General features: G+C 38.4%; 1 protein-coding gene across 1 annotated transcript; it reads right to left on the bottom strand.

The window, feature by feature from the left end:
* On the bottom strand, nt 9,695-11,023 carry LOC110264058. The gene is made up of 2 exons (XM_021105808.1): nt 10,276-11,023; nt 9,695-10,188 (listed from the first exon to the last, which is right to left on the bottom strand). Exons 1-2 carry the CDS (start codon nt 10,450-10,452, stop codon nt 9,964-9,966), a joined length of 402 nt encoding a protein of 133 aa, XP_020961467.1. The 5' UTR covers nt 10,453-11,023; the 3' UTR covers nt 9,695-9,963.

Here is a 23,903-nt window from a genome sequence, read left to right as displayed (position 1 = left end):
TTAAATAAATTAATAATAATAAATATATAATTATTAAATATTATATATATAAAATTATAAATATTAAATTAAATAAGATCATTTTACATTATTATGTTTATATCGTTAATTCATATGATAATAATAGTACAAAATACGGATATAAGATATATATGTGCATGGATAGAAGAAGGCTTGAGGGTACAGTCAACGGGTTGGGATAATAAGAGAAAGTCAAATGAAAGTGTAGTAGAGAAGACAAAAGATGGTGTGTCTGTGTGGTTGGTTTAGCATGTGCATGTGATTGTGTGTCTTTTGTTCTTTTGAAGAGAATATAATCTAATCTGGTTCGCTTCATCTTAATAACCTTGTCGATTCTCATGCTTAGATTCAAAATTCTCACTTCACGCATATGCACACTACCTACAGTTTTTACCTAACCAAAATCCACCACTAAGTGCTTTCTAGCTCATATCTATCAGATCACCCACCTACACATGACGTGATTAATTTTCCAAAGGATAAAGTAAAAGCTTGATAATCTCACAACGCAAGTAGCTAGTGAGTGAAATTTCTTATGTGTGTTTTAGTATTATCTTTTTTTTTTTTGAAGGAAAGATTTATATTAAGAAGGGAGGCCATAATATTAACGTGGACCAAGTTACAAATAATTATAGGAGTTTCTTCTAGCCATAATAAATTTGGCTTAGTAAACTAACTTGGATTGGTCGAGAGGTCAGCTCATTCGTCCGCTTAAGTAAGTGTTGGGGGTTCGAATCTTGCTTTGTGCATGCAGTAACCATTGGCCAGTGGCAGACCCTTAAATGGAGCTCCGATCCGCGATGAATTAGTCATTGACCAGTCGTGTTGGAAAATACCGTGGGCAACAAAAAAAAATTGGCTTAGTAAGAGCTAAATTAGTAAATGCGTGTGCTACTGAATTTTCATTTCTTTTCACATGTGTAAAATTATAAAATCTAAAACTATTCAAAAAGATTTTACAGTTTGCTATGATAGTGCCGAAGGACCTGTAAAGATTTGTGTAGCTTCAAAACTTGTATTACTTCAATATTATTCAATTTCACTTCTATCTCCAAAAAACACCCTTGTGCTACCAAACTCAAGCCCATAAAGATAGCCCATGCTTCTGCCTTTTTAACTGAAAATGATGTAGCAACTTCCAACGTGGCAATAAGCACAACTACCCCTTCCCAGTCCCTAATTACAACACTAGCTGTTCCTCTCTTTTCATTAATGATGGCAGCATCTACATTAACTTTGTATCTTCCTTGCTCTAGAGCCCTCCATTCACTCGCACTTTGGCTTCTTGGAGGTGTTCTTCGCGGCAAGGGGACATGCAAGTCGGGCTTGGTTGCTTCCGTGAAGGCTTGGTGAACTTTCTCCAGTAGAGCCTCTGGTGGAGAGTGTTCCTGATTAAAGATTAATTTGTTCCTACTGAGCCAAATTGCGTGAAGACAGCAAAGGAAGAGCTCACCCCATTCATTCCCGAAATGATTGAGCATTGATTGAATCCATTGTTGCAGGGAGATGTTGGAGATGTTGGTCGTTGTTTCCGTTCTGAGCATAAATGAAAAAATAAACCAGAAATGCCTCGTCCAATTGCAGTCCCTGAATAAGTGAGAATATGCCTCTTCCTTTTTCCAGCACATAGGGCACACTGCAGTTCCTCTCACGCCTCTCTTTTGTAAATTTGGCTTTGTAGGTATTGACTGGTTTATCTGTCTCCAGATGAATTTTTGGACTCTCAAGGAAATTCTCATCTTCCAAAATTTTTTTCAGAATTTTTGCTCTACTTGGATTGGGGTGCTGGTGTGAACTGCAGTCTGGTTATGACTTCTGATGAGGTGGTAAGCTCTCTTTACCTCATAATCTCCTTTTTTAGTGTACTTCCAATAGTAGCTATCTTCATGTGTATAAATATCTAAAGGTGGCTCTAGAATTTTCTCGGCTTCAAAAGGTAGAAAAGTATTTGATTATCTCCTGGTTCCATGTTCTATATTCTTAATCAATTAGGCTATCCACTGTGGTTTCCTTATCAAAGTCTGTTCTTGTGCTCCACACTTTGAACCCATTTTGGTCAGGAAGTCACGGATCTCTCCAAATCTTTGTATTCCTTCCTGAGCTAATTTTTTACAATCCACCCAGCTCTAGCACCTACTTTGTTTCCCATATGCTTCTCCATGTATAACTAGGATTATATCCCCTGTCTGAGTCAGTGAATTTTTTTCTAGCATAATATTTAGCTTTAAGCATTCTGGCAATGAGTGATTCTGAACTTTTGATTAAGTGTCATCCTTGTTTAGCCAAAAGCACTTGGTTAAAAGCCTCGAAGCTTCAGAAACCTAAGGATCTATCTTTATGTTCAACCAATCTTGGATAAGGATCTGTCTGGTAGGAGGTACGTTTCGGCTAAAGAAAATCTCTGACTTGTCCAAATTGATTCTCTGTCCAGAAACTAATTGATAGTTTTTAAGAATTTCCGTCACTGATAGGATAGTTTGGTATGATGATCTCAAGAATAAGATGCTGTCATTAGCAAAGAATAGGTGTGTAACCTCAAGAGCTGTCCTTGCTATCTTAATCCCTTGGATTGCTTTTCTTTCTTGAGCTCTCCTCAGAAGACAGGAGAAAATTTCAGCATAAAAAATAAATAGGTAAGGAGAAAGTGGGTCCTCTTGCTTAATTCTTCTCCTGGGCTTAAATTCCTTTGTTGGGCAGCCATTTAGAATGATTGAGAATGAAACTAAGTTGATGCATTTCCAAATGAGGTCGATCCATTTTTGTTGGAATCCCATAGATTTCAATACCTCCATTAGAAAAGCCTATTCGACCCTATCGTATGCCTTCTCCATATCCAATTTCAACCTCATGTAGCCCTTGTTTTTGGTGCATAATTTATAACCACAAACTAACCGGCAAGTGCACCGGGTCGTACTAAGTAGTACCTCAGGTGAATGAGGGTCGATCCCATGAGGATTGATGGATCAAGCAATAATGATTGAATGATTGGCTTAGTCAGGCAAACATAAAATGGTGTTTGAAGGTTCAAAAGCATTAACAGTAATTCAGAATATCAGAAAACAAGTAGTAAAATTTATGTGAATAATATATGGAGAAACAGTTAAGGCTTCAAAGATATCTATCTTCCAGATTGACTTTTCTTACTAACTATTTTAATCATGCAAGATTTAATTCATGGCAAACTATATGTGACTAAACCCTAATTTCTTAGACCTTTTTAGTCTCCTCTAACCTTCATCAACCGCCAATTTCTTGGTCACTTAATTCCAATTAGAGGGTGAAGTTCAATTTTAGTTTATATGCCACAAAATCCTAATTACCCAAATATAAGAGGATTATATATCACCTATCTCGTTAAGTCCAGATAATTAGTGATTTAGGAGAATATGTTTTCAAGATGTTGTTCAAGTAAAGAGCTTTTCCAAGTTATACAAGAACTCAATTAGAAAAAGGGTCATACTTCCATTCTACCTAAATTCATAAGATAAAGAACGAAAATAATTCTTGAAATATAAATCAGTACATGAATTAAAATAGAAAAATAATAGTATCAATCCATACAATAGACAAAGCTCCTAACCTTAACAGTGGAGGTTTAGTTGCTCATGGTTCAGAGAGAAAACTAGGATTTTGAAAAACTGTAAAATATATTAACCTAATTAATGTAAAATATATTTCCTAAAACTAAAATAATATCTTTTCCTATTTTAAAATAAAAATTAAAGTTTAATCAGAAAATAAATCAATATCTCGTGCAAGCATTCAAGGCGGATGGGGACCACTTGTCTCTTTAATATTGGCGCCTTACTTGGCAGGGGGTTGCGCCTTAGTTGAAGATTGCAGTGAGTATTGGCATGGAATACTTGCTTAGGCGCCTAACTTGAGTGGGTACTGCACCTAACTTGAATGGTGGAGCATCACTTGCGTGTTGTTGTTGTGCCTTGCGCCTAACTTGAAATTTCTCAAGTTAGGCGCAGCCTTGACAGACTTGGTGGAGAAGAAGTATGGACTATTATACATTGTTGGAAAACTCTAGAAGTTAGCTTTCCAACGCCGCTAGAATCACGTCCATTGGTCTTCTATAGCTCGAGTTATTCAGGTTTGAGTGCAGAGAGGTTAGGGTTGACAACATCATGCGCCTTCTTCTCTTTTTCGGCGGAAACTCCATCAAATCCAGCCGAATGCTACCTAAAATAAATAGAATTGTACACGACTCAAAGTAGCATCCATAGTGGCTAAAAGATAATTAATTCTTTATTAAACTCAACAAATTGAATGCAAATTCACTAGGAAAACATAGAAAAGATGCTCATGCATCACAACACCAAACTTGAATAGTTGCTTGTCCAGTTGTCCTCAAGCAACCAAAACTAACATAGGCTTAAGATGTGAATTTGAATGAAAGTGAGAGTTAAATTAAACTCATGTCTCTTCTTGAAGTGGGGTTTATGGTGTGGGAAATTGTGATTACACTTTTCACAACTCCGAACAACTAACCAGCAAGTGCACTGGGTCGTCCAAGTAATACCTTACGTGAGTAAGGGTCGATCCCACGGAGATTGTCGGTTTAAAGCAAGCTATGGTTATTTTGTAAATATTAGTCAGGAGATTAATGATGAGATTGATTATATTTATGAAAAATAAATAACATAGAATAAATAGTACTTGTGATTCAGTAATGAGAAACAGGCTGAGGTTCCGGAGATGTTCTGTCCTCTGAATCTCTGCTTTCCTACTGTCTTCTTCTCCAAACACGCATGGCTTCCTTCAATGGCAAGCTGTATGATCCTCTCAGATGAAAAATACCAGGTACGATCTCTGCACAGCTCATCAACTGTCGGATTGCTCGTCTCGGATGAAAAATACCATGTACAGCTACCGCACGGCTAATCATCTATCAGTTCCCACTAGCGTCGGAATAGGACCCTTGTCCTTTTGCACACTGTCACTGCGCCCAACATTCGCAGGTTTGAAGCTCGTCATAGTCATCCCTTCCCAAATCCTACTCGGAATACCACAGACAACGTTTAGACTTTTTGGATCCCAGGAATGCTGTCCATTTGGTTCTAACCTATACCACGAAGGTTCTAATGCTGGACTCAGTCCGTGGATCAAAAACCCAAGAGATACGCACTGAGTAAAGTATCATTTATGTCCCCAATGTTTGGGGTAAGTCTCAAACCTATCCCTAACATTTTAAATGTTCTATTTGTGTCCCAAACGTTTCTAAATCGCATCAATGTTGTCCTACCGTCCAAATTACTAACATTTGGTTAACGGCGTTACACACGTGGACATTAGGTGAGTAAGCCCAAAGGTTGAGAAACACACGTCTGCCTCTTCGCGCCCAATATACCGTTCACTATAGCAAATACGAAACGTCGAAGAATCACAGCACCTCTACCCAACGTTTTTTATTCCAGTTCTCGTTACCACACACGTTTTTTCTCTTCGTCGAGGTTGACCGTGGGGAGGGGCTGCAAGGTAGTTGGCGGTTCGTTCTGGGGAGTTTTGCATGAAAGCTTACACCTTTATTGTGGTGACAGAGTTTGATCGTGCGACGAGGTATGTACTTGAAAAAAATTTTGTTTTTTGGGGTTTTATTGAGTAGTTCCACGAAGAAAAGATGGCCGGCAATGTATGAGATTGCGTGCATTTTTAGGGTTTAGGTGGTTTTTTGTATTCTCAGCAAAATGTTCGTTGCTTATGTTAGTTAGGGCATGAATTTACGTTTTCTGGTGATCGAATGTGTGCCTGCGATTGATGTTGTTTCGTTATGTTTGCTTGTTGTAACATGGTCTGTTTGTTAGGATGAGTTATTTTAGTGTCAAAGTTTACCACCATGGTAGCTTTGGACTTCAACGAGGGCAATTGAAGTATTTGGGTGGGGAGACAACTGTCATAGATTACTACAATGAAGATGAATGGAGCCTGATTGAGGTTTATGACATAGTGAGCAGACAAGGGTATTTGAAGAAAGATATTGCTGCAATGTGGTACAAATCACATGATCAGAATACAGAAGAAGGCTTAAGGATGCTCCGAACTGATAAAGATGCAATGAATATGGCTAACATTGGGGTTAGGGAGGATATGGTGGAGCTGTTTGTAGTTCACAAAACAAGTGATATCCATGAGGTGGTTGAAGATGTACACTTTTTAGGGAGTACTGAAAGTAGCATGTAAGTGAAGGGTGGTGGATCTGATGGGCAGGGCCCAATGGTTACAAGTGAGGCCCAAACAGTTGGACTTGTGGAGAAAAATTCTGGCCCAAATATGGAGGAAGAAATTGTGGGTAACAAAGATGAATCAGATGAGGAAGGAGAGGGTAGTGATGGCAGTGAGGACGAGGACTATGAACCCAAGGGTGGTGTAGATGATAGTTGTGATTCATGGAGTTCTGATTCCAGAAATGGTGATGGTTCAGAAGATAGTGCTGCCAAAGTTGTGTTTGGTGACAGTGATGATGATAAAGAAGGGGCAGAGGACTTAGTAGATGTCAACATCAGGGTAGGAGATAGATTCGAGGCTGCATCAACTGAAACCCAAACAGATGCAGCAAAAGCTAGTGGGAGTGCCAAAGGGAAGGAGAAGGTTGTTGCAGGTTTAGGTGATGAGGAAGAAGGATATGATTCTGAAGAGTTCCTAGATATTCCTATTACTGATGATGATGAGAATGGAAATAGTGTTGCCAAGAAGTATCCATTGCACAAGCAGCTAAAGGACATGAGTGAGTACAAGTGGGAGGTTGGAACTCTTTATGTCTCAAGAGAAGAGTTCAAGGATTGTGCCACTGCCTATGCTGTACACACTGGGAGGGGTTTGAGGTTTGATAAGGTAGATCTTCGGAGAGTGAAGGTCACTTGCGTGGAGGGTTGTAACTGATTTGCATACTGTGGGAAGATTAAGAATGAGCAAACATGGCAATTAACCAGCTGCCATAACAAGCATAGCTGTTCTAGAGAGTTGAAAATTGGAATTATGCATGCAAAATGGTTGAGCAAGGTGTTTCTAAAAAAGATCGCTGAGAATCCAAAAATAAAGCTCTCCACACTAATGAAGAAAGCATACAGCAAGTGGAATGTAGAGCTAACTAAGTCTAAAGCTGCCCGGGTTAAGCAGTTTGCACTTGATGAGTTACAAGGAACATACATAGAGCAGTATCGGAGACTCGATGACTATTGTCATGAATTACTGAGGTCTAACCCAGGTTCTACAGTTAAGTTGCAAGTGGAGAGACCACCTGAGTTTGCTTCTGAGAGACCAAAATCGGGTGTGGATTTAAGGCCAAAGTTCCAAAGACTTTATGTGTGCCTTGATGCATGCAAGAAGAGTTTTATGGTTTGCAGACCAATAATTTGCCTTGATGGGTGCTTCATCAAGACACCATATGGAGGTCAAGTTCTCACGGCTATTGGCTGGGACCCGAACGACCAGATACTGCCGATAGCCTACGCAGTGGTTGAAGCAGAGACTAAGAACACATGGACTTGGTTTCTCACCAATCTGTGTGATGACTTTGGTAGTGACAAGCTAAGGAGATGCACCTTCATGTCTGACCAACAAAAGGTACTTATTTCTCTACTCACTTCATTCATATAATCAGTTTTAGTGTTAGACTTGCTGATAGCTACGTTATAAATCCTAGTTTAGTGTTAGAGTTGTTGTCTATAGTGAACCTAGTGCTTGAAATGTATGACTTGTAGTATGAATTGTGCATGTCCATACTACTTCAAGTAAAAGCGGATTAATTGTCATTATCACATATCATGCTGATAATAGATTTTGTGATTAATTGAACTGTATGTACTTGGTTAATTGTCATTATCACATATCATGCTGATTTAATTACTACTTCAAGTAAAACTGATTTACTATGGATTTAGGGGTTAGTTCCAACCTTCGATGAGCTCATTCCAGGAGTGGATCATAGATTCTGTGTTAGACATCTTTATAGCAATTTCAGGAAGAGATTCCCAGGGCTGCAACTAAAACTGATGATGTGGAATGCTGCAAAAGCCACTTATTTACAAGAGTGGGAGAGAAACATGGCTAAAATCCAAAAGGTTGATAATGGAGCCTACAACCACCTTATGGAGATACCAACCAAATATTGGTGCCGGCATAAGTTTGGGACTTGGTCTAAGTGTGATACCTTGGTTAACAACATGTGTGAAGTATTTAACTCTGTGATTGTGGACGCCCGGGAGAAGCCTATAGTCAGTATGCTTGAAGACATCAGAGTATACATAATAAGGCGTTGGGCTAATAATAGGGATCGGATAGTTGAATACCAAAGAGAGGTGTTGCCCCGTATCAGGACTAAGGTTGAAAAACAAGCTGATGCAAGTGGTAAGTGGGTGAGCACCTATGCTGGTCGTGACAAATATGAGGTCACTAGCATCCATGGAGGCAAAGAGAAGTTCGTGGTTGACTTGAAGAATCACGAGTGTTCGTGCAGGAAGTTTCAGTTGTCCGGAATCCCCTGTGCCCATGCCATGACCTGCATTAGGAAGATGTGCTTCAATGTGGACAACTTTGTTGCAAACTGTTACAAGAAGGAAACTTACTCTAACTGCTACCAACATGTGGTGTATCCAGTAAATGGCCCCAACCTGTGGGTGAAGACACAATTTGATGATGTTTTGCCACCAGTCTACAGAAAACCCATTGGAAGGCCTAAACTGAAACGGAATAAAGCTACAGATGAGAATTCAAGTAGGGAAGGAGTGTCTCGTGATGGGTAAACTCAAAAGTGCTCCTATTGTTTTGCTAGAGGCCACAACAAACGAACCTGTCCAAAGAAGCGGAAAGTAGCTGCCACTAGTTTGGTAAGTACAATAGTTGTTTTTTCTGGTTTTGGCTTCATTTTGCCTGATTGCATTCAAAGATTATAATGTCGTATTGTGGCTGTTAACTAGGCAAACAAAGTTGCTGGGTCTACAAGAAGAGCTTCAAGAGTCATTTCTAGCACTATCTCAAGCACTGTGTCTAGTACTATCTCCAGCCAGGCTTCTAGGCAATCACAAGCTGCAGCTAAGAAGACCAACACATCAAGGCCGAAGAGAAAATCATCTTCCAATGATATCAGTTCCCAGCAATCTCAGGCTATGTCAAAGAAGGCTAAGATGACCCCGTCAAACAATAATTCTGGACAACAACTCAAGGATGCTGCCAAGGACAACAATCTCAGAGTGCTGCCAACCCCATCCAAGCACGTCAACATATCCCAACTGAAGTTTATGGCTAGGACACCTCCAAAAGCATGGAAGAAGATGTGATGATGATGATGTGTGCAGTTTCATGTTTTCTCTTTAGTATCATTATAATTTGCCAAAACCAGTTTAAAGACTGCATTTTGTTATCTCATACAGTTGTTGTGGAGCAAACAGTGTAGCTCCTATTTTGTTATTTTTCTGTGAACCTATTGTGCTTGTTGCTAATTATCTGATACAGTTGTTGTGGAGCAAATAGTGTAGCTCCTGTTTTGTTATTTTGCTGTGAACCTATTGTGCTTGATTTGCTCCTGTTTTGTTATTTTGCTGTGAACCTATTGTGCTTGTTGCTAATGACAATCTTAATGGTTAGTGATTAAGTAATATATTACAGTTCATATTGTTGTCATGATCATGACTTGCTTCATTTAAGCAGAATGCAAAATGTAACACTTTATTTCAGCTTCAAAATATAACAATGCAAAATATAACACTTTAAACAGAATGCATAATATAACATTGCAGCTGCACAATATATCATTGCACTTTTTTACACAAGCACAATATAGCATTTGGCCAAACTTAAATCATCAAAACATCATTTCATTACAATTTCATTCAGTTCAACAAAAAACCAACCATGTCAACATCAGTGCTATTTCTAGGCAAAAATACAGAGCACAAGTTGGGATCTAATGATATTCTCCTAAATCTCACTATCTCAATATCATTGTAGTAAAAGTCTGCCAAATTTGGTGCTGCTTGTTTTCTCACAAACCAATATTAGGGCAACTGTCCATCCAATTAAAGCAACTCCCATTGCAACCATGAACCTGAACTCAACCTTCTCCATTTTGCTCTTCAAATTTCTGACCTTCGTCCTTAGCCTTGAAACTTGTGAGGGCTCTTCCTCTGGTTCTGCCCATACAAAATAGCCGCATTCTTCTCCAATCTATACCAAATATGACACAACCGAGTCACACCCACAGATTGTCAAAACATATAACTCAACAACAAGAAACGCATGGCTAAAACTCACCCCAAAGTTAACGCAATCCCAGAACCTCTGCCCGGGATTTTCGACCGTCGATGAGGTGGCAAGCACAGGCCGTTCCCCACAGTAGCACGTTGTCCTCCTTCGACATGCCTGGTTTCTATTTCTTGTCGCCTGCTTGCTGCCGTGTGTTGCTTCAGATTGGCATGCATCAGCCTCCATCCTATTTCAACCAGAGAAGTCGAGCTTCGCAGAAGGTGTAGCATAAAAGAGGAGAGAAGATTTGCAGAATTAGGGTTTCCAAGAGGACCATTCTTTGATGGTTATCTGTTTCTTTTTTCTTTTATTTTTGATTCAATAATGGTCACATAAAAACGCCCTGCCACCGTGTACAGTAACCTCCACGTATGCAACGCCGTTAACCAAATGTTAGTAATTTGGACGGTTGGACAACATTGATGCGATTTAGAAACGTTTGGGACACAAATAAGACGTTTAAAATGTTAGGGATAGGCTTGAGACTTACCCCAAACATTGGGGACATAAATGATACTTTACTCGATACGCACTCAAGCTGTCGTCCAATGACTACGTTGAGCTCAGATAGAATGGAGTGGTTGTCAGGCACGCGTTCATAGGGTTGAGGATAATGATGAGTGTCACGAATCATTATGTTCTCATTGTTGAAGTACGAGTGGGTATCTTAGAATAGAATCAAGCGTGATTGAATAGAAAACAGTAGTAATTGCACTAATCCATTGAAACACAGCAGAGCTCCTCATCCTCACCTATGGGGTTTAGAGACTCATGCCGTCAAAGTTACAATATGAAGTGTAAAAATGTCAAAAGGTACAAAATGAATCTCTAAAAGTAGTTTTTATACTAGACTAGTAACTTAGGTTTATAGAAAATGAGTAACTAAGTGCAGATAGTGCAGAAATCCACTTTCGGGACCCACTTGGTGTGTGCCTGGGCTGAGCTTTCAAGATTTCACGTGCATATGCCCAAAGTTGGCGTTAAACGCCACCCTGGGTGCCAGAATGGACGTTTAACGCCGAAAAAGGTGCCAGTTCTGGCGTTTTATGCCAGAAAGTTTTAGGCTGACTTTGAACACCAGTTTGGGTCATCAAATCTCGGGAAAAGTATGAACTATTATATATTTCTGGAAAGCTCAAGATGTCTACTTTCCAACGCAACTGAGGGCGCACAATTGGGCTTCTGTAGCTCCAGAAAATCCACTTCGAGTGCCGGAGGGTCAGAATCCAACAGCATTTGCAGTCCTTTCTCAGCCTCTGAATCAGATTTTGCTCAGGTCCCTCAATTTCAGCCAGAAAATACATAAAATTACAGAAAAACACACAAAATCATAGTAAAGTCCAGAAAAGTGATTTTTGAATAAAAACTAATAAAAATAGAATAAAAAGTAAACAAAATATACTAAAAACTACCTAAAAATAATGCCAAAAAAGGTATAAATTATCCGCTCATCACAACACCAAACTTAAATTGTTGCTTGTCCCCAAGCAACTAAAATAAAATAGGATAAAAAGAAGAGAATGTACAATAAATTTCAAATATCAATGAAGCTCAGTTCCAATTAGATGAGCGGGACTTATAGCCTTTTTGCTTCTGAACAGTTTTGGCATCTCACTTTATCCTTTGAAGTTCATAATGATTGGAATCTATAGGAACTCAGAATTCAGATAGTGTTATTGATTCTCCTAGTTCAGTATGTTGATTCTTGAACACAGTTACTTTATGAGTCTTGGCCGTGACCCTAAGCACTTTGTTTTCCAGTATTACCACCGGATACATAAATGCCACAGACACATAACTAGGTGAACCTTTTCAGATTGTGACTCAGCTTTGCTAGAGTCCCCAGTTAGAGGTGTCCAGAGCTCTTAAGCACACTCTTTTGCTTTGGACCACGACTTTAACCACTCAGTCTCAAGCTCTTCACTTGGACCTTCATGCCACAAGCACATGGTTAGAGACAGCTTGATTTAGCCGCTTAGGCAAGGATTTTATTCCTTTGGGCCCTCATATCCATTAATGCTCAAAGCCTTGGATGCTATCCATTATTGGCTTTTTCTGCTTGCTTTCTCTTTTTCTTTCTTTTTCTTTTATTTTTTGCCACACAATTTTTTTTGCAAGCTTTGTATTCACTGCTTTTTCTTGCTTCAAGAATCAATTTTATGATTTTTCAGATCATCAATAACATTTCTCCTTTTTCATTATTCTTTCAAGAGCCAACAATTTTAACATTCATAAACAACAATATCAAAAATATGCACTGTTCAAGCATTCATTCAGAAAACAAAAAGTATTGCCACCACATCAAAATAATTAGATTATTTTTAAGATATAATTCAAAATTCATGTACTTCTTGTTCTTTTGCAAATAAAAACATTTTTCTTTTAAGAAAGGTGAAAGATTTATGGGATTATTCATAGCTTTAAGACATATACTCTAAATTTTATTGATCATGGAATAGAAATAAGACATAAAATAAACATAAAAGCAGACAAATAATAATTAAAGACACAAAATAAATGACTCTAATACTAATGCTTATGTAACTCTTAAAATAGGTTTCTAATAATAAAAGTTATCACAGAGTTAGGACTCAACAACCTTTATTTTGAGAGATGGGTGCTCGTTCAATCTGTGGGATGTCTGGCTCTTCAAGGATCAGCTTCTGGTGCTTTAGTTCCTGTAGCTCATGCCCTTGCTTTCTTATTCTCTGAGCAGTTTGCAGAGCATGCTGTTCTGATTCTGCTGCTCTTCTTTGAGTTGATCCATAGATTCTTACAGCTTGTTGACAGATGCTTCTAAGCGGGCCCAATAGTCAAATTGAGGAATTTTTGGGAGGAGCTCATGCGCCCTCCTCTTGATGAGGTTGTCTTGAACTTGAGGTCCATCCATTACCCTTTTAGTGATTGGGTGTTCAACTGGGATATACTCATCCACACTTATCTGTACCCCAGCATCTTTACATAACAGACTGATCAAGCTTGGGTAAGCCAATTTGGCTTCAGTGGATTCCTTGTTTGCAAATAAGTAAATTTCACAAGAAATTAACTGATGAACCTCCACTTTTTCCCAGCATAATATAGTGAATCATCATTGCTCTTTTGACAGTGACTTCAGAGCGGTTACTGGTGGGAAGTATAGATCACCCAATGAAATCCAGCCAGCCCTAGCAACTGGCTTGAGGTCTCCTCTCTTCAGTTGGTTTGGGACACCTTTTGAATTGGTTATCCACTTGGTTCCAGGGAGGCATTTGTCCTCTAGAACTTGATCCAACTTTTTATCTTTAGCCATTCTCCTATTAAAGGATTCTGGATCATCCTGTAGTTGAGGAAGTTTGAGGACTTCTCTCACTTTGTCAAGATGGAAGTAGATAATCTTCCCTCTGATCATGGTTCGAAAAGTATGGAATGCAGTTCCCTCCATTCTTTGATTATCTGTCAGCCACATATTTGCATAGAATTCCTGGATCATGTTTCTTCCCACATTCATCTCAGGATTAGCTAGGATTTCCCAGCCTCTGTTTCGAATCTATTCTTGGATCTCCGGATATTTGTCTTCTTTCAGATCAAACTTGACTTCCGGGATCACTGATCTTCTGCACACAATTTTGAAGTAGTGATATGCATGTTCTTTGGTGCAGAATCTCTCATGCATCCATTGTGGTTTTGGATTGTTTTCTTTCTTGCCTCTTGGAGTGGTTTGTTTTCCTTTAGAGGCCATGATCTTGGTCAGTGATCACGAAAAATCACACCAAACTTAGAGGTTTGCTTGTCCTCAAGCAAAAGTAAAGAAAGAAGATGAATAGATGGAGAGAAGGATTCGAATGATGGAGGAAGGGGGATGGCCGAATGTATAAATAGAGGGGAGGGAGGGAATGGTTTCGAGATTTTAGAAGAAGATATGATTAAAAGATATGATTGATAAAAGATAAACATGATATGAAAAAGATGAGATTCTTTTAAAAAATTTAAAAGATACGAAAAAGATATGAGGAGATTAAATCTGAATTTTTGTTTATGCATCTAAGAAATAAAAGATAATATGAATGAGTTAAAAATATTTGAAAATAAATTGGAAAGATGAATGAGTTTTTGAAAAAGAATTGAAAAGAATTTAAAGAGAATTAAAAGAATTTATAAGGTTATGAAATTTTTGTGAATGGAAATTAAAAATGAATGTTTGTAATGTTTGGATGCAGAAAATTTTGAAGTAAAACAAGAAGATTCGAAAAAAATTGAATTGGAAATGAAATTACCTCTCCCCTAGCTGTTCTGGCGTTAAACGCCCAGAATGATAGCCATTCTGGCGTTTAACGCCCATCTGGTGGCCATTTTGGGCATTTAACGCCCAACCAGATACCCTGGCTGGCGTTAAACGCCAGAAATTCTTTCTTACTGGGCGTTTTTCTGAACGCCCAGGATGTTACTGTTTCTGGCGTTAAACACCCAGAATGCTGCCCATTCTGGCGTTTAACACCCAGAATGATATCTTTACTGGCGTTAAACGCCCAGAATGATAGCCATTCTGGCGTTTAACGCCCAATTTGCCTATTTACTGGCGTTTTAACGCCAGTGAGCTCTTTTTCTCTGTGATTCTTCTATTTTATGTTCTGAACCTTCATTTCCTTGACTTTTTCACTGATAAGCATTAACAAACATAATTACCAAAATTAAATAAACTTATATAATTATTATAAACATCTAATAATGGCTGGGTTGCTTCCCAGTAAGCGCTTCTTTACTGCCCTTAGCTGGACTTTACTGAGCTTTTAATTTAGTCTCAGCTTTGAGCATTCTTGCTCAACATTGCCTTCAAGATAATGTTTGATTCTCTGTCTATTAACAATGAACTTTTTGTCAGAATCAATATCTTGAAGCTCTACATAACCATATGGTGACACACTTGTAATCACATATGGTCCCCTCACCGGGATTTCAACTTCCCAGGGAACAATCTGAGCCTAGAGTTAAACAGCAGGACCTTCTGTCCTGCCTCAAAGACTCTAGAAGACAGCCTTTTGTCATGCCATCTTTTTGCTTTCTCTTTATAAATTTTAGTATTTTCGAAAGTACTGAGTCTGAACTCTTCCAGCTCATTCAATTGGAGTAATCTTTTCTCTCCAGCTACCTTAGCATCAAGGTTTAGGAACCTGGTTGCCCAGTAGACTTTGTGTTCTAGCTCCACTGGAAGATGACAGGCTTTGCCATACACAAGTTAGTATGGAGAGGTTCCTATAGGAGTCTTGAATGCTGTTTTGTATGCCCACAGAGCATCATCCATTCTTCTTGCCCAATCCTTTCTACGGGTACTTATAGTCCTCTCAAAGATTCGTTTTAGTTCTCTATTCGAGACTTCAGCCTGCCCATTTGTCTGTGGATGATATGGAGTCACCACTTTGTGGTTAATCCCATATCGGACCAGAGCAGAGTCAAGCTGTTTATTGCAGAAATGAGTGCCTCCATCACTGATCAATATCCTAGGGACACCGAACCTGCTGAAGATATGCTTCTGGAGGAACTTCATTACTGTCTTAGTGTCATTAGTGGGTGTTGCAATTGTCTCCACCCATTTAGATACATAGTCTACTGCCACCAGAATATAAGTGTTTGAGTATGATGGTGGAAAAGGCCTCATGAAGTCTATACCCCATACATCAAACAACTCAATCTCTAAGATTCCTTGTTGAGGCATGGCGTAACCATGAGGCAGATTACCAGCTCTCTAGCAACTGTCACAGTTACGTACAAACTCTCGGGAGTCTCTATAGAGAGTAGGCCAATAGAAGCCACATTGGAGAACCTTGGTGGCTGTTCGCTCACCTCCAAAGTGTCCTCCATATTGTGATCCATGGCAATGCCATAGGATCTTCTGTGCCTCTTCTCTAGGCACACATCTGCGGATTACTCCGTCTGCACACCTCTTAAAGAGATATGGTTCATCCCACAAGTAGTACTTTGCATCAGAAATCAACTTTTTTATTTGTTGCTTACTGTACTCTTTGGGTATGAATCTCACAGCTTTATAGTTTGCAATGTCTGCAAACCATGGTAATTCCTGAATGGTAAAGAGTTTCTCATCCGAAAAGGTTTCAGAGATTTCAGTAGGAGGGAGGGACGCCCCTGCTACTGGTTCTATCCGGGATAGGTGATCTGCTACCTGGTTCTCTGTCCCTTTTCTGTCTCTTATTTCTATATCAAACTCTTGGAGAAGCAACACCCATCTGATGAGTCTGGGTTTTGAATCCTACTTTGTGAGGAGATATTTTAGAGCAGCATGGTCAGTGCACACAATCACTTTTGATCCCACTAAATAAGATTTGAACTTGTCAATGGGATAAACCACTGCAAGCAACTCCTTTTCTGTGGTTGTGTAATTCTTCTGTGCGTCATTCAAAACACGACTAGCATAATAAATGACGTGCAGAAGCTTGTTATGCCTCTGTCCCAATACTGCACCAATGGCATGGTCACTGGCATCACACATCAGTTCGAACGGTAATGTCCAGTCTGGTGTAGAAATAACTGGTGCTGTGACCAGCTTAGCTTTCAGAGTTTCAAACGCCTGTAGACACTCCGTGTCAAAGACAAATGGCGTGTCAGCAGCTAGCAGATTACTCAAAGGTTTCGCAATTTTTAAAAAATCCTTTATAAACCTTCTATAGAATCCTGCATGCCCCAGAAAGCTTCTGATTGCCTTAACATTGGCAGGTTGTGGTAATTTTTCAATTACCTCTACTTTAGCTTTATCCACCTCTATTCCTTTGTTCGAAATTTTATGCCCAAGGACAATTCCTTTAGTCACCATAAAGTGACATTTCTCCCAGTTTAAAACCAGGTTTGTCTCTTGGCACCTTTTCAGAACAAGTGCTAGATGATCAAGACAGGAGCTGAATGAGTCTCCAAATACTGAGAAGTCATCCATGAAGACTTCCAGAAATTTTTCTACCATATCAGAGAAAATAGAGAGCATGCACCTCTGAAAGGTTGCAGGTGCATTGCACAGACCAAATGGCATCCTTCTATAGGAAAATACTCCAGATGGACATGTGAATATTATTTTCTCTTGGTCCTGAGGATCTACTGTAATTTGGTTGTAACCTGAATAGCCATCCAAAAAGCAGTAGTATTCATGGCCTGCTAGTCTTTCTAGCATCTGTCTATGAATGGTAAAGGAAAATGATCCTTTCTGGTGGCTGTATTGAGCCTTCTGTAGTCAATAAACATACGCCACCCTGTAACTGTTCTTGTAGGAACCAGTTCATTCTTTTTATTATGAACCAATGTCATACCTCCCTTCTTGGGGACAACTTGGATAGGGCTCACCCAGGGCTATCAGAAATAGAATAAATAATCCCAGCCTCTAGTAACTTAGTGACCTCTTTCTGCACCACCTCCTTCATAGTTGGATTTAGCCGCCTCTGTGGTTGAACCACTGGCTTAGCATCATCCTCCAATAGGATCTTGTGCATGCATCTAGCTAGGCTAATGCCCTTAAGATCATTTATGGACCACCCAAGAGCTGTCTTGTGTGTCATTAGCACCTGAATTAGTGCTTTCTCTTCCTGTGACTCTATGGTAGAGCTTATGATCACAGAAAAGTGTCATCTTCTCCCAGAAATACATATTTCAGGGAGGGTATAGTGGTTTGAGCTCGGGTTTAGGAGGCTTATCCTCTTCCTGAGGAGTTTTCAGAGGTTCTTCTATTTTCTCTGATTCCTCTAGATCAGGCAGAACATCTTTAAAAATGTCCTCTAGCTCTAATTCGAGACTCTCAGTCATATTGACCTCTTCCACCAAGGAATCAGTAATATCAGCGCTCAGGCAGTCTTTTAGTGTGTCTGGATGCTGCATAGCTTTGACAGCATTCAACTTAAACTCATCCTCATTGATTCTCAGGGTTATCTCCCCTTTTTGGACGTCAATAAGGGTTCGTCCAGTTGCTAGGAAAGGTCTTCTTAGAATAAGAGTTGCACTCTTGTGCTCCTCCATTTCCAGCACTACAAAGTCAGTAGGAAAGGTAAATAGCCCAACCTTGACAATCATGTCCTCAATTATGCCTGATGGGATTTTAATGGAGCCATCAGCAAGTTGGAGGCATATCCGGGTTGGTTTAACTTCATCAGTCAAACCAAGCTTTTTGATAGTGGATGCAGGTATTAGGTTGATACTTGCCCATCCTTCAATGAGAAAAACTTTTTCAGTTTCTCTCCAATCCTTCTTATGACTTAAGATCTCTTTCATGAACTTAGTATAAGAGGGTATTTGCTCAAGTGCCTCTGCAAACAGAATCTTTATTTCAAGAGTCCTGAGATAGTCTGCAAAGCGGGCAAATTGTTTATCCTGTTCCACTTGGCAGAGTTTCTGAGGATAAGGCATCTTGGCTTTGTATTCTTCAACCTTAGTTGCTGCAGGTTTATTTCCTACAGAAGTGGTTGGAGAAGCCTGCTTAAGGGGGTTGTTATCAACACTTGCAGGTGTCTGATCCCTTATTGGCATTTGAACGTCAGAATTGGGTGCTGCATGGGCGTTTAACGCCAGATTGCCACCCTTTTCTAGTGTTTGGACGCTAGAACTGGCCATCCCTTGGGCGTTTAACGCCACTTTCTTACCTTTTTCTGGCGTTTGAACGCCAGAATTATTCCTCTCTGGGCTCTTACTGTCCTCAGAGGGATTTTGGGCAGTGGGTTGGTAATCCTCTGTTATTTGTTCCTTTCTTGGCTTTCTGCTGCTTTGAATTGAGACATTCAATGTCTTCCCACTCCTTAATTGAACAGCTTGGCATTCTTCTGTTATCTGTTTAGATAGCTGTTGTCTTGTCTGATCCAATTGTGCTTCCATATTCTGGTTAGCATTTTTAGTGTCTTGGAGCATCTCTTTGAATTCTGCTAACTGTTTTGTTATAATAAGCAATTGCTGATTGAGTTCAGCAACTTGTTCTTGAGGACTAAGTTCAGTGGATGCTGCTTTAGTTTCTTCTTTCATGGAGGACCCACTACTTAAGTATAGATATTGATTTCTAGCAACTGTATCAATGAGCTCTTGAGCCTCTTCAATTGTCTTTCTCATATGTATAGATCCACCAGCTGAGTGGTCTAGAGATATTTGGTCCTTTTCTGTAAGACCATAGTAAAAGATATCCAACTGTACCCATTCTGAAAACATTTCAGAGGGGCATCTCCTTAGCATCCCTCTGTACCTCTCCCAGGCATTATAAAGGGATTCATTATCCTCTTGTTTAAAGCCTTGGATGTCCAACCTTAGCTGTGTCATCCTTTTTGGAGGGAAATATTGATTCAGGAATTTGTCTGATAACTGTTTCCATGTTATTATGCTTGCTGTGGGTTGGTTATTTAACCACCTCTTAGCTTGATCTTTTACAGCAAATGAAAATAGTAATAATCTGTAGACATCCTGATCTACTTCCTTATCACGTATTGTGTCAGCAATTTGTAAGAATTGCGCCAGAAACTCAGTAGGTTCTTCCTGTGGAAGACCGGAATACTGATAATTTTGCTGTACCATGATAATGAGCTGAGGATTTAGCTCAAAACTGCTTGCTCTGATGGGAGGTATACAGATACTATTCCCATAGGAAGCATTAGTGGGGTTAGCATATGGCTCCAGAGTCCTTCTAGACTGTTCATTTCCACTTAGGTCCATGATGGAGAAAGGGAGATGTTGTAGATTGTAAAATAGAAATAAAGTAAAAGAAAAATCAAAATATTTTTGTTTTTATTTTATTTATTTAATGCTAACCGAACTCAAAAGAGAAGAAAATGAAATAAAATAATTGAAAACTAGAAAAATAAGCTTCGAAAATAAAATAAAATAAAATAAAATAAAATAAAATAAAATAGATTAAAATAAATAAAAAAAATTCGAATACTAAAATGGCTAATTAATTAAGAAGATTTGAAAAATTTGGATATGATTTTAAAATTTGAAGATTGAAACTTTCTCAACAAGGAAACACCAAACTTAAAATTTTTCAATCAAAATAATAAAATGGTACAATTAATTCGAAAATTGTGAATAAGAAAAGAAAAAGATTTTGAAAATTTTTTTAAAGGATTTTCGGAAAATAATAAAAGAAATTTGAAAAAGAATTTGTTTTGAAAAAGATTTAAGAAGATAAATTTTTAAAATTGAAATTTTAACTTGCCTAACAAGAAACTACCAAATTTTAAAAATTTTGACTAAGTCAACCTAAGGAATTCAAAAATAATGAGCAAATAAAGGAAATGATATTTTTTTTTGAATTTTTGAATTTAATGAGGAAAGAGAAAAATAATAAAATGACACCAAACTTAGAATTTTTAGATCAAAACAAAGAGAGCAAACAGGAAAACTTTGAATGTCAAGATGAACACTAAGAACAAATTTTAAAAATTTTTAAGAAAATAGAAACACAAAGGACACCAAACATAAAAATTTTTATATTTTGGACACTAATAATTCGAAAATGCACAAGAAAAACAAGAAAAGATACAAAACAAGAAAAACTAAAGATCAAACAAGAAAAATAAACAAGAACAACTTGAAGATTAAGAAAGAACTAAGAACATATAATTCGAAAAACTGAAAGAAAAATAAAATCATGCAATTGACTCCATACTTAAAACATAAAACTAAACTCAAACAGAAGACTAAATTATGAAGTTATTGGTTTTTTAAAAATTTTTGCAAATAAATTAGAAAAAGAAAATAAGGATTTTAAAATTTTTAACCAAAAACAATAATAGAAGACTCAATTTTAGTGACTCTAAACCAAAAAGATAAATTTTTCCTAATCTAAGCAACAAAATACACCGTCAGTTGTCCACACTCGAACAATCCCCGGCAATGGCGCCAAAACTTGGTGTGGGAAATTGTGATTACACTTTTCACAACAACGCACAACTAACCAGCAAGTGCACTGGGTCGTCCAAGTAATACCTTACGTGAGTAAGGGTTGATCCCATGAAGATTGTCAGTTTGAAGTAAGCTATGATTATTTTTGTAAATCTTAGTCAGGAGATTAATGATGAGATTGATTGTATTTATGAAAAATAAATAACATGGAATAAATAGTACTTGTGATTCAATAATGAGAAACAGGCTGAGGTTCTGGAGATGCTCTGTCCTCTGAATCTCTGCTTTTCTACTGTCTTCTTCTCCAAACACGCATGGCTTCCTTCAATAGAAAGCTGTATGATCCTCTCGGATGAAAAATACCAGGTACGATCTCTGCACAGCTAATCAACAGTCGGATTGCTCGTCTCGGATGAAAAATTCCATGCACAACTACCGCACGACTAATCATCTGTCGGTTCCCACTAGCGTCGGAATAGGACCCTTGTCCTTTTGCACACTGTCACTGCGCCCAACATTCGCAGGTTTGAAGTTCGTCACAGTCATCCCTTCCCAGATCCTACTCGGAATACCATAGACAAGGTTTAGACTTTCTGAATCCCAGGAATGCTGCCCATTTGGTTCTAACCTATACCACAAAGGTTCTAACCCCCGGACTCAGTCCGTGGATCAGAAACCCAAGAGATACGCACTCAAGCTGTCACCCAATGACTACGTTGAGCTCAGATAGAATGGAGTGGTTGTCAGGCACGCGTTCATAGGGTTGAGAATAATGATGAGTGTCACGAATCATCATGTTCTCAATTTTGAAGTACGAGTGGGTATCTTAGACTAGAATCAAGCGTGATTGAATAGAAAACAATAGTAATTGCATTAATCCATTGAAACACAGCAGAGCTCCTCACCCCCACCTATGGGGTTTAGAGACTCATGCCATCAAAGTTACAATATGAAGTGTAAAAATGTCAAAAGGTACAAAATGAATCTCTAAAAGTAGTTTTTATACTAGACTAGTAACTTAGTTTTACAGAAAATGAGTAACTAAGTGCAGATAGTGCAGAAATCCACTTCTGGGACCCACTTGGTGCGTGCTGAGCTTTCAAGCTTTCACGTGCATATGCTCAAAGTTGGTGTTAAACGCCACCCTGGGTGCCAGAATTGGCGTTTAACGCCAAAAAAGGTGCCAGTTCTGGCGTTTTACGCTAGAAAGTTTTTGGCTGACTTTGAACGCCAGTTTGGGCCATCAAATCTCAGGAAAAATATGAACTATTATATATTTTTGGAAAGCCCAAAATGTCTACTTTCCAACGCAACTAAGAGAGCACCAATTGAGCTTCTGTAGCTCTAGAAAATCCACTTCGAGTGCTGGAGGGTCAGAATCCAACAGCATCTGCAGTCCTTTCTCAGCCTCTGAATCAGATTTTTGCTCAGGTCCCTCAATTTCAGCCAGAAAATACCTGAAATTACAGAAAAACACACAAACTCATAGTAAAGTCCAGAAAAGTGATTTTTGAATAAAAACTAATAAAAATAGAATAAAAAGTAAATAAAACATACTAAAAACTACCTAAAAACAATGCCAAAAAGGGTATAAATTATCCGCTCATCAGTTTACAACTGCGATCCTGAATAGTTTTGGCATCTCACTCTCCTTTAAATAAAAAAGATGTCACTGTCATTCGGAATTAGAATCCGGATAATATTATGAATTATCTAATCTTTTATTCTTCAGTTTAATCCTTGAATACAACAAATTCCCTTTAATTCTCTTTTCTTTGGTGCTTTGCACCTTGAGCCTAGCCGTGACTTTAAATGTTTTGTCTCAAGCTTCACTTGATACAAAAACACCACAAGCACTTAACTAGAGAACTTTCTTGAAGTTCTAATTTTTTTTCAGCTACTCCCAGACAGTGGTGCTCAAAGCCTTTGGCATACTCTGCTAAATGCACTTGGTCTCGACTCTAAGTGTTCTGTCTCAAGGATTACTTGACACAAAAACACCACAAGCATATGACTAGGAAAACAACTCTTTGAGCTTTTAATCATATCTGACCTCCTTAGTCATTGATGCTCAGAGCCTTGGACCTTGCTTTTATTATTCTTTTGCTATTTTTTTTGCCTCAAGGATTAAGCTTTCAGTAACTTCAGAGAATTTATAATAGTTCTCTAAATTCCTGTTCCTTATACATCAACATCCTTTGATTCAAATTCAGATATGCACTGTTCATGTCATGCATTCAGAATCACAAAGAATACAACCATATTTAAGTAAATCAGACTATTCTTTGTTATAAACTCTATTTCTCATGCAATACATCTTTTTCTTCTTTTTCTTTTTGATTCAAGCTCAGTGAACAATACATGAGACACTTTTCAGAATTAGAAATAAATAATAGAATAAAAATAGCAAAATAAACTAGAACTTACGAATTAAAATAACAAAGGATCATGCAGACATTCAAGTAAAACAGCAGAAAACAAGAATATAACATAATAAGAACGGAAGGAAATATAGAATGAAAGGAACTCAACCATCTCAATTATCTTAGTGGCCGTCTTATTCTTCAGGCTGTGTTCCTCCGTGAAGATGATTCGCCTCCCTTTGGTGTCATTAAAATAAACAGAAAAGCCACAAGCGAAGCGACAACACCAAACTTAAAAGTTTGCTTGTCCCCAAGCAAAGAAAAACTGAAAACAAGGAGGGACATAAAAAATGTATGGAGGAGTAAAAAAAAAATAATGCAAAAGAAGCTGAAAATAATAAAAGGACAAGAAGGATAAAAATTACA

Source organism: Arachis ipaensis, chromosome B06 (assembly GCF_000816755.2).
Source record: "Arachis ipaensis cultivar K30076 chromosome B06, Araip1.1, whole genome shotgun sequence".
Lineage (NCBI taxonomy): Eukaryota > Viridiplantae > Streptophyta > Magnoliopsida > Fabales > Fabaceae > Arachis > Arachis ipaensis.
Note: the sequence above shows the minus strand (reverse complement) of the source record. Positions and strands in the feature narration are given on the sequence as shown.

What these genes read in the sequence shown, in the direction of transcription:
- LOC110264058 (XM_021105808.1), bottom strand. Translation starts at nt 10,452, where the DNA reads ATGGAGGCTGATGCATGCCAATCTGAAGCAACACACGGCAGCAAGCAG. An exon ending in GGGATTGCGTTAACTTTGGG is followed by an intron (nt 10,189 to 10,275) that starts GTGAGTTTTAGC and finishes TATTTGGTATAG; the next exon opens with ATTGGAGAAGAATGCGGCTA.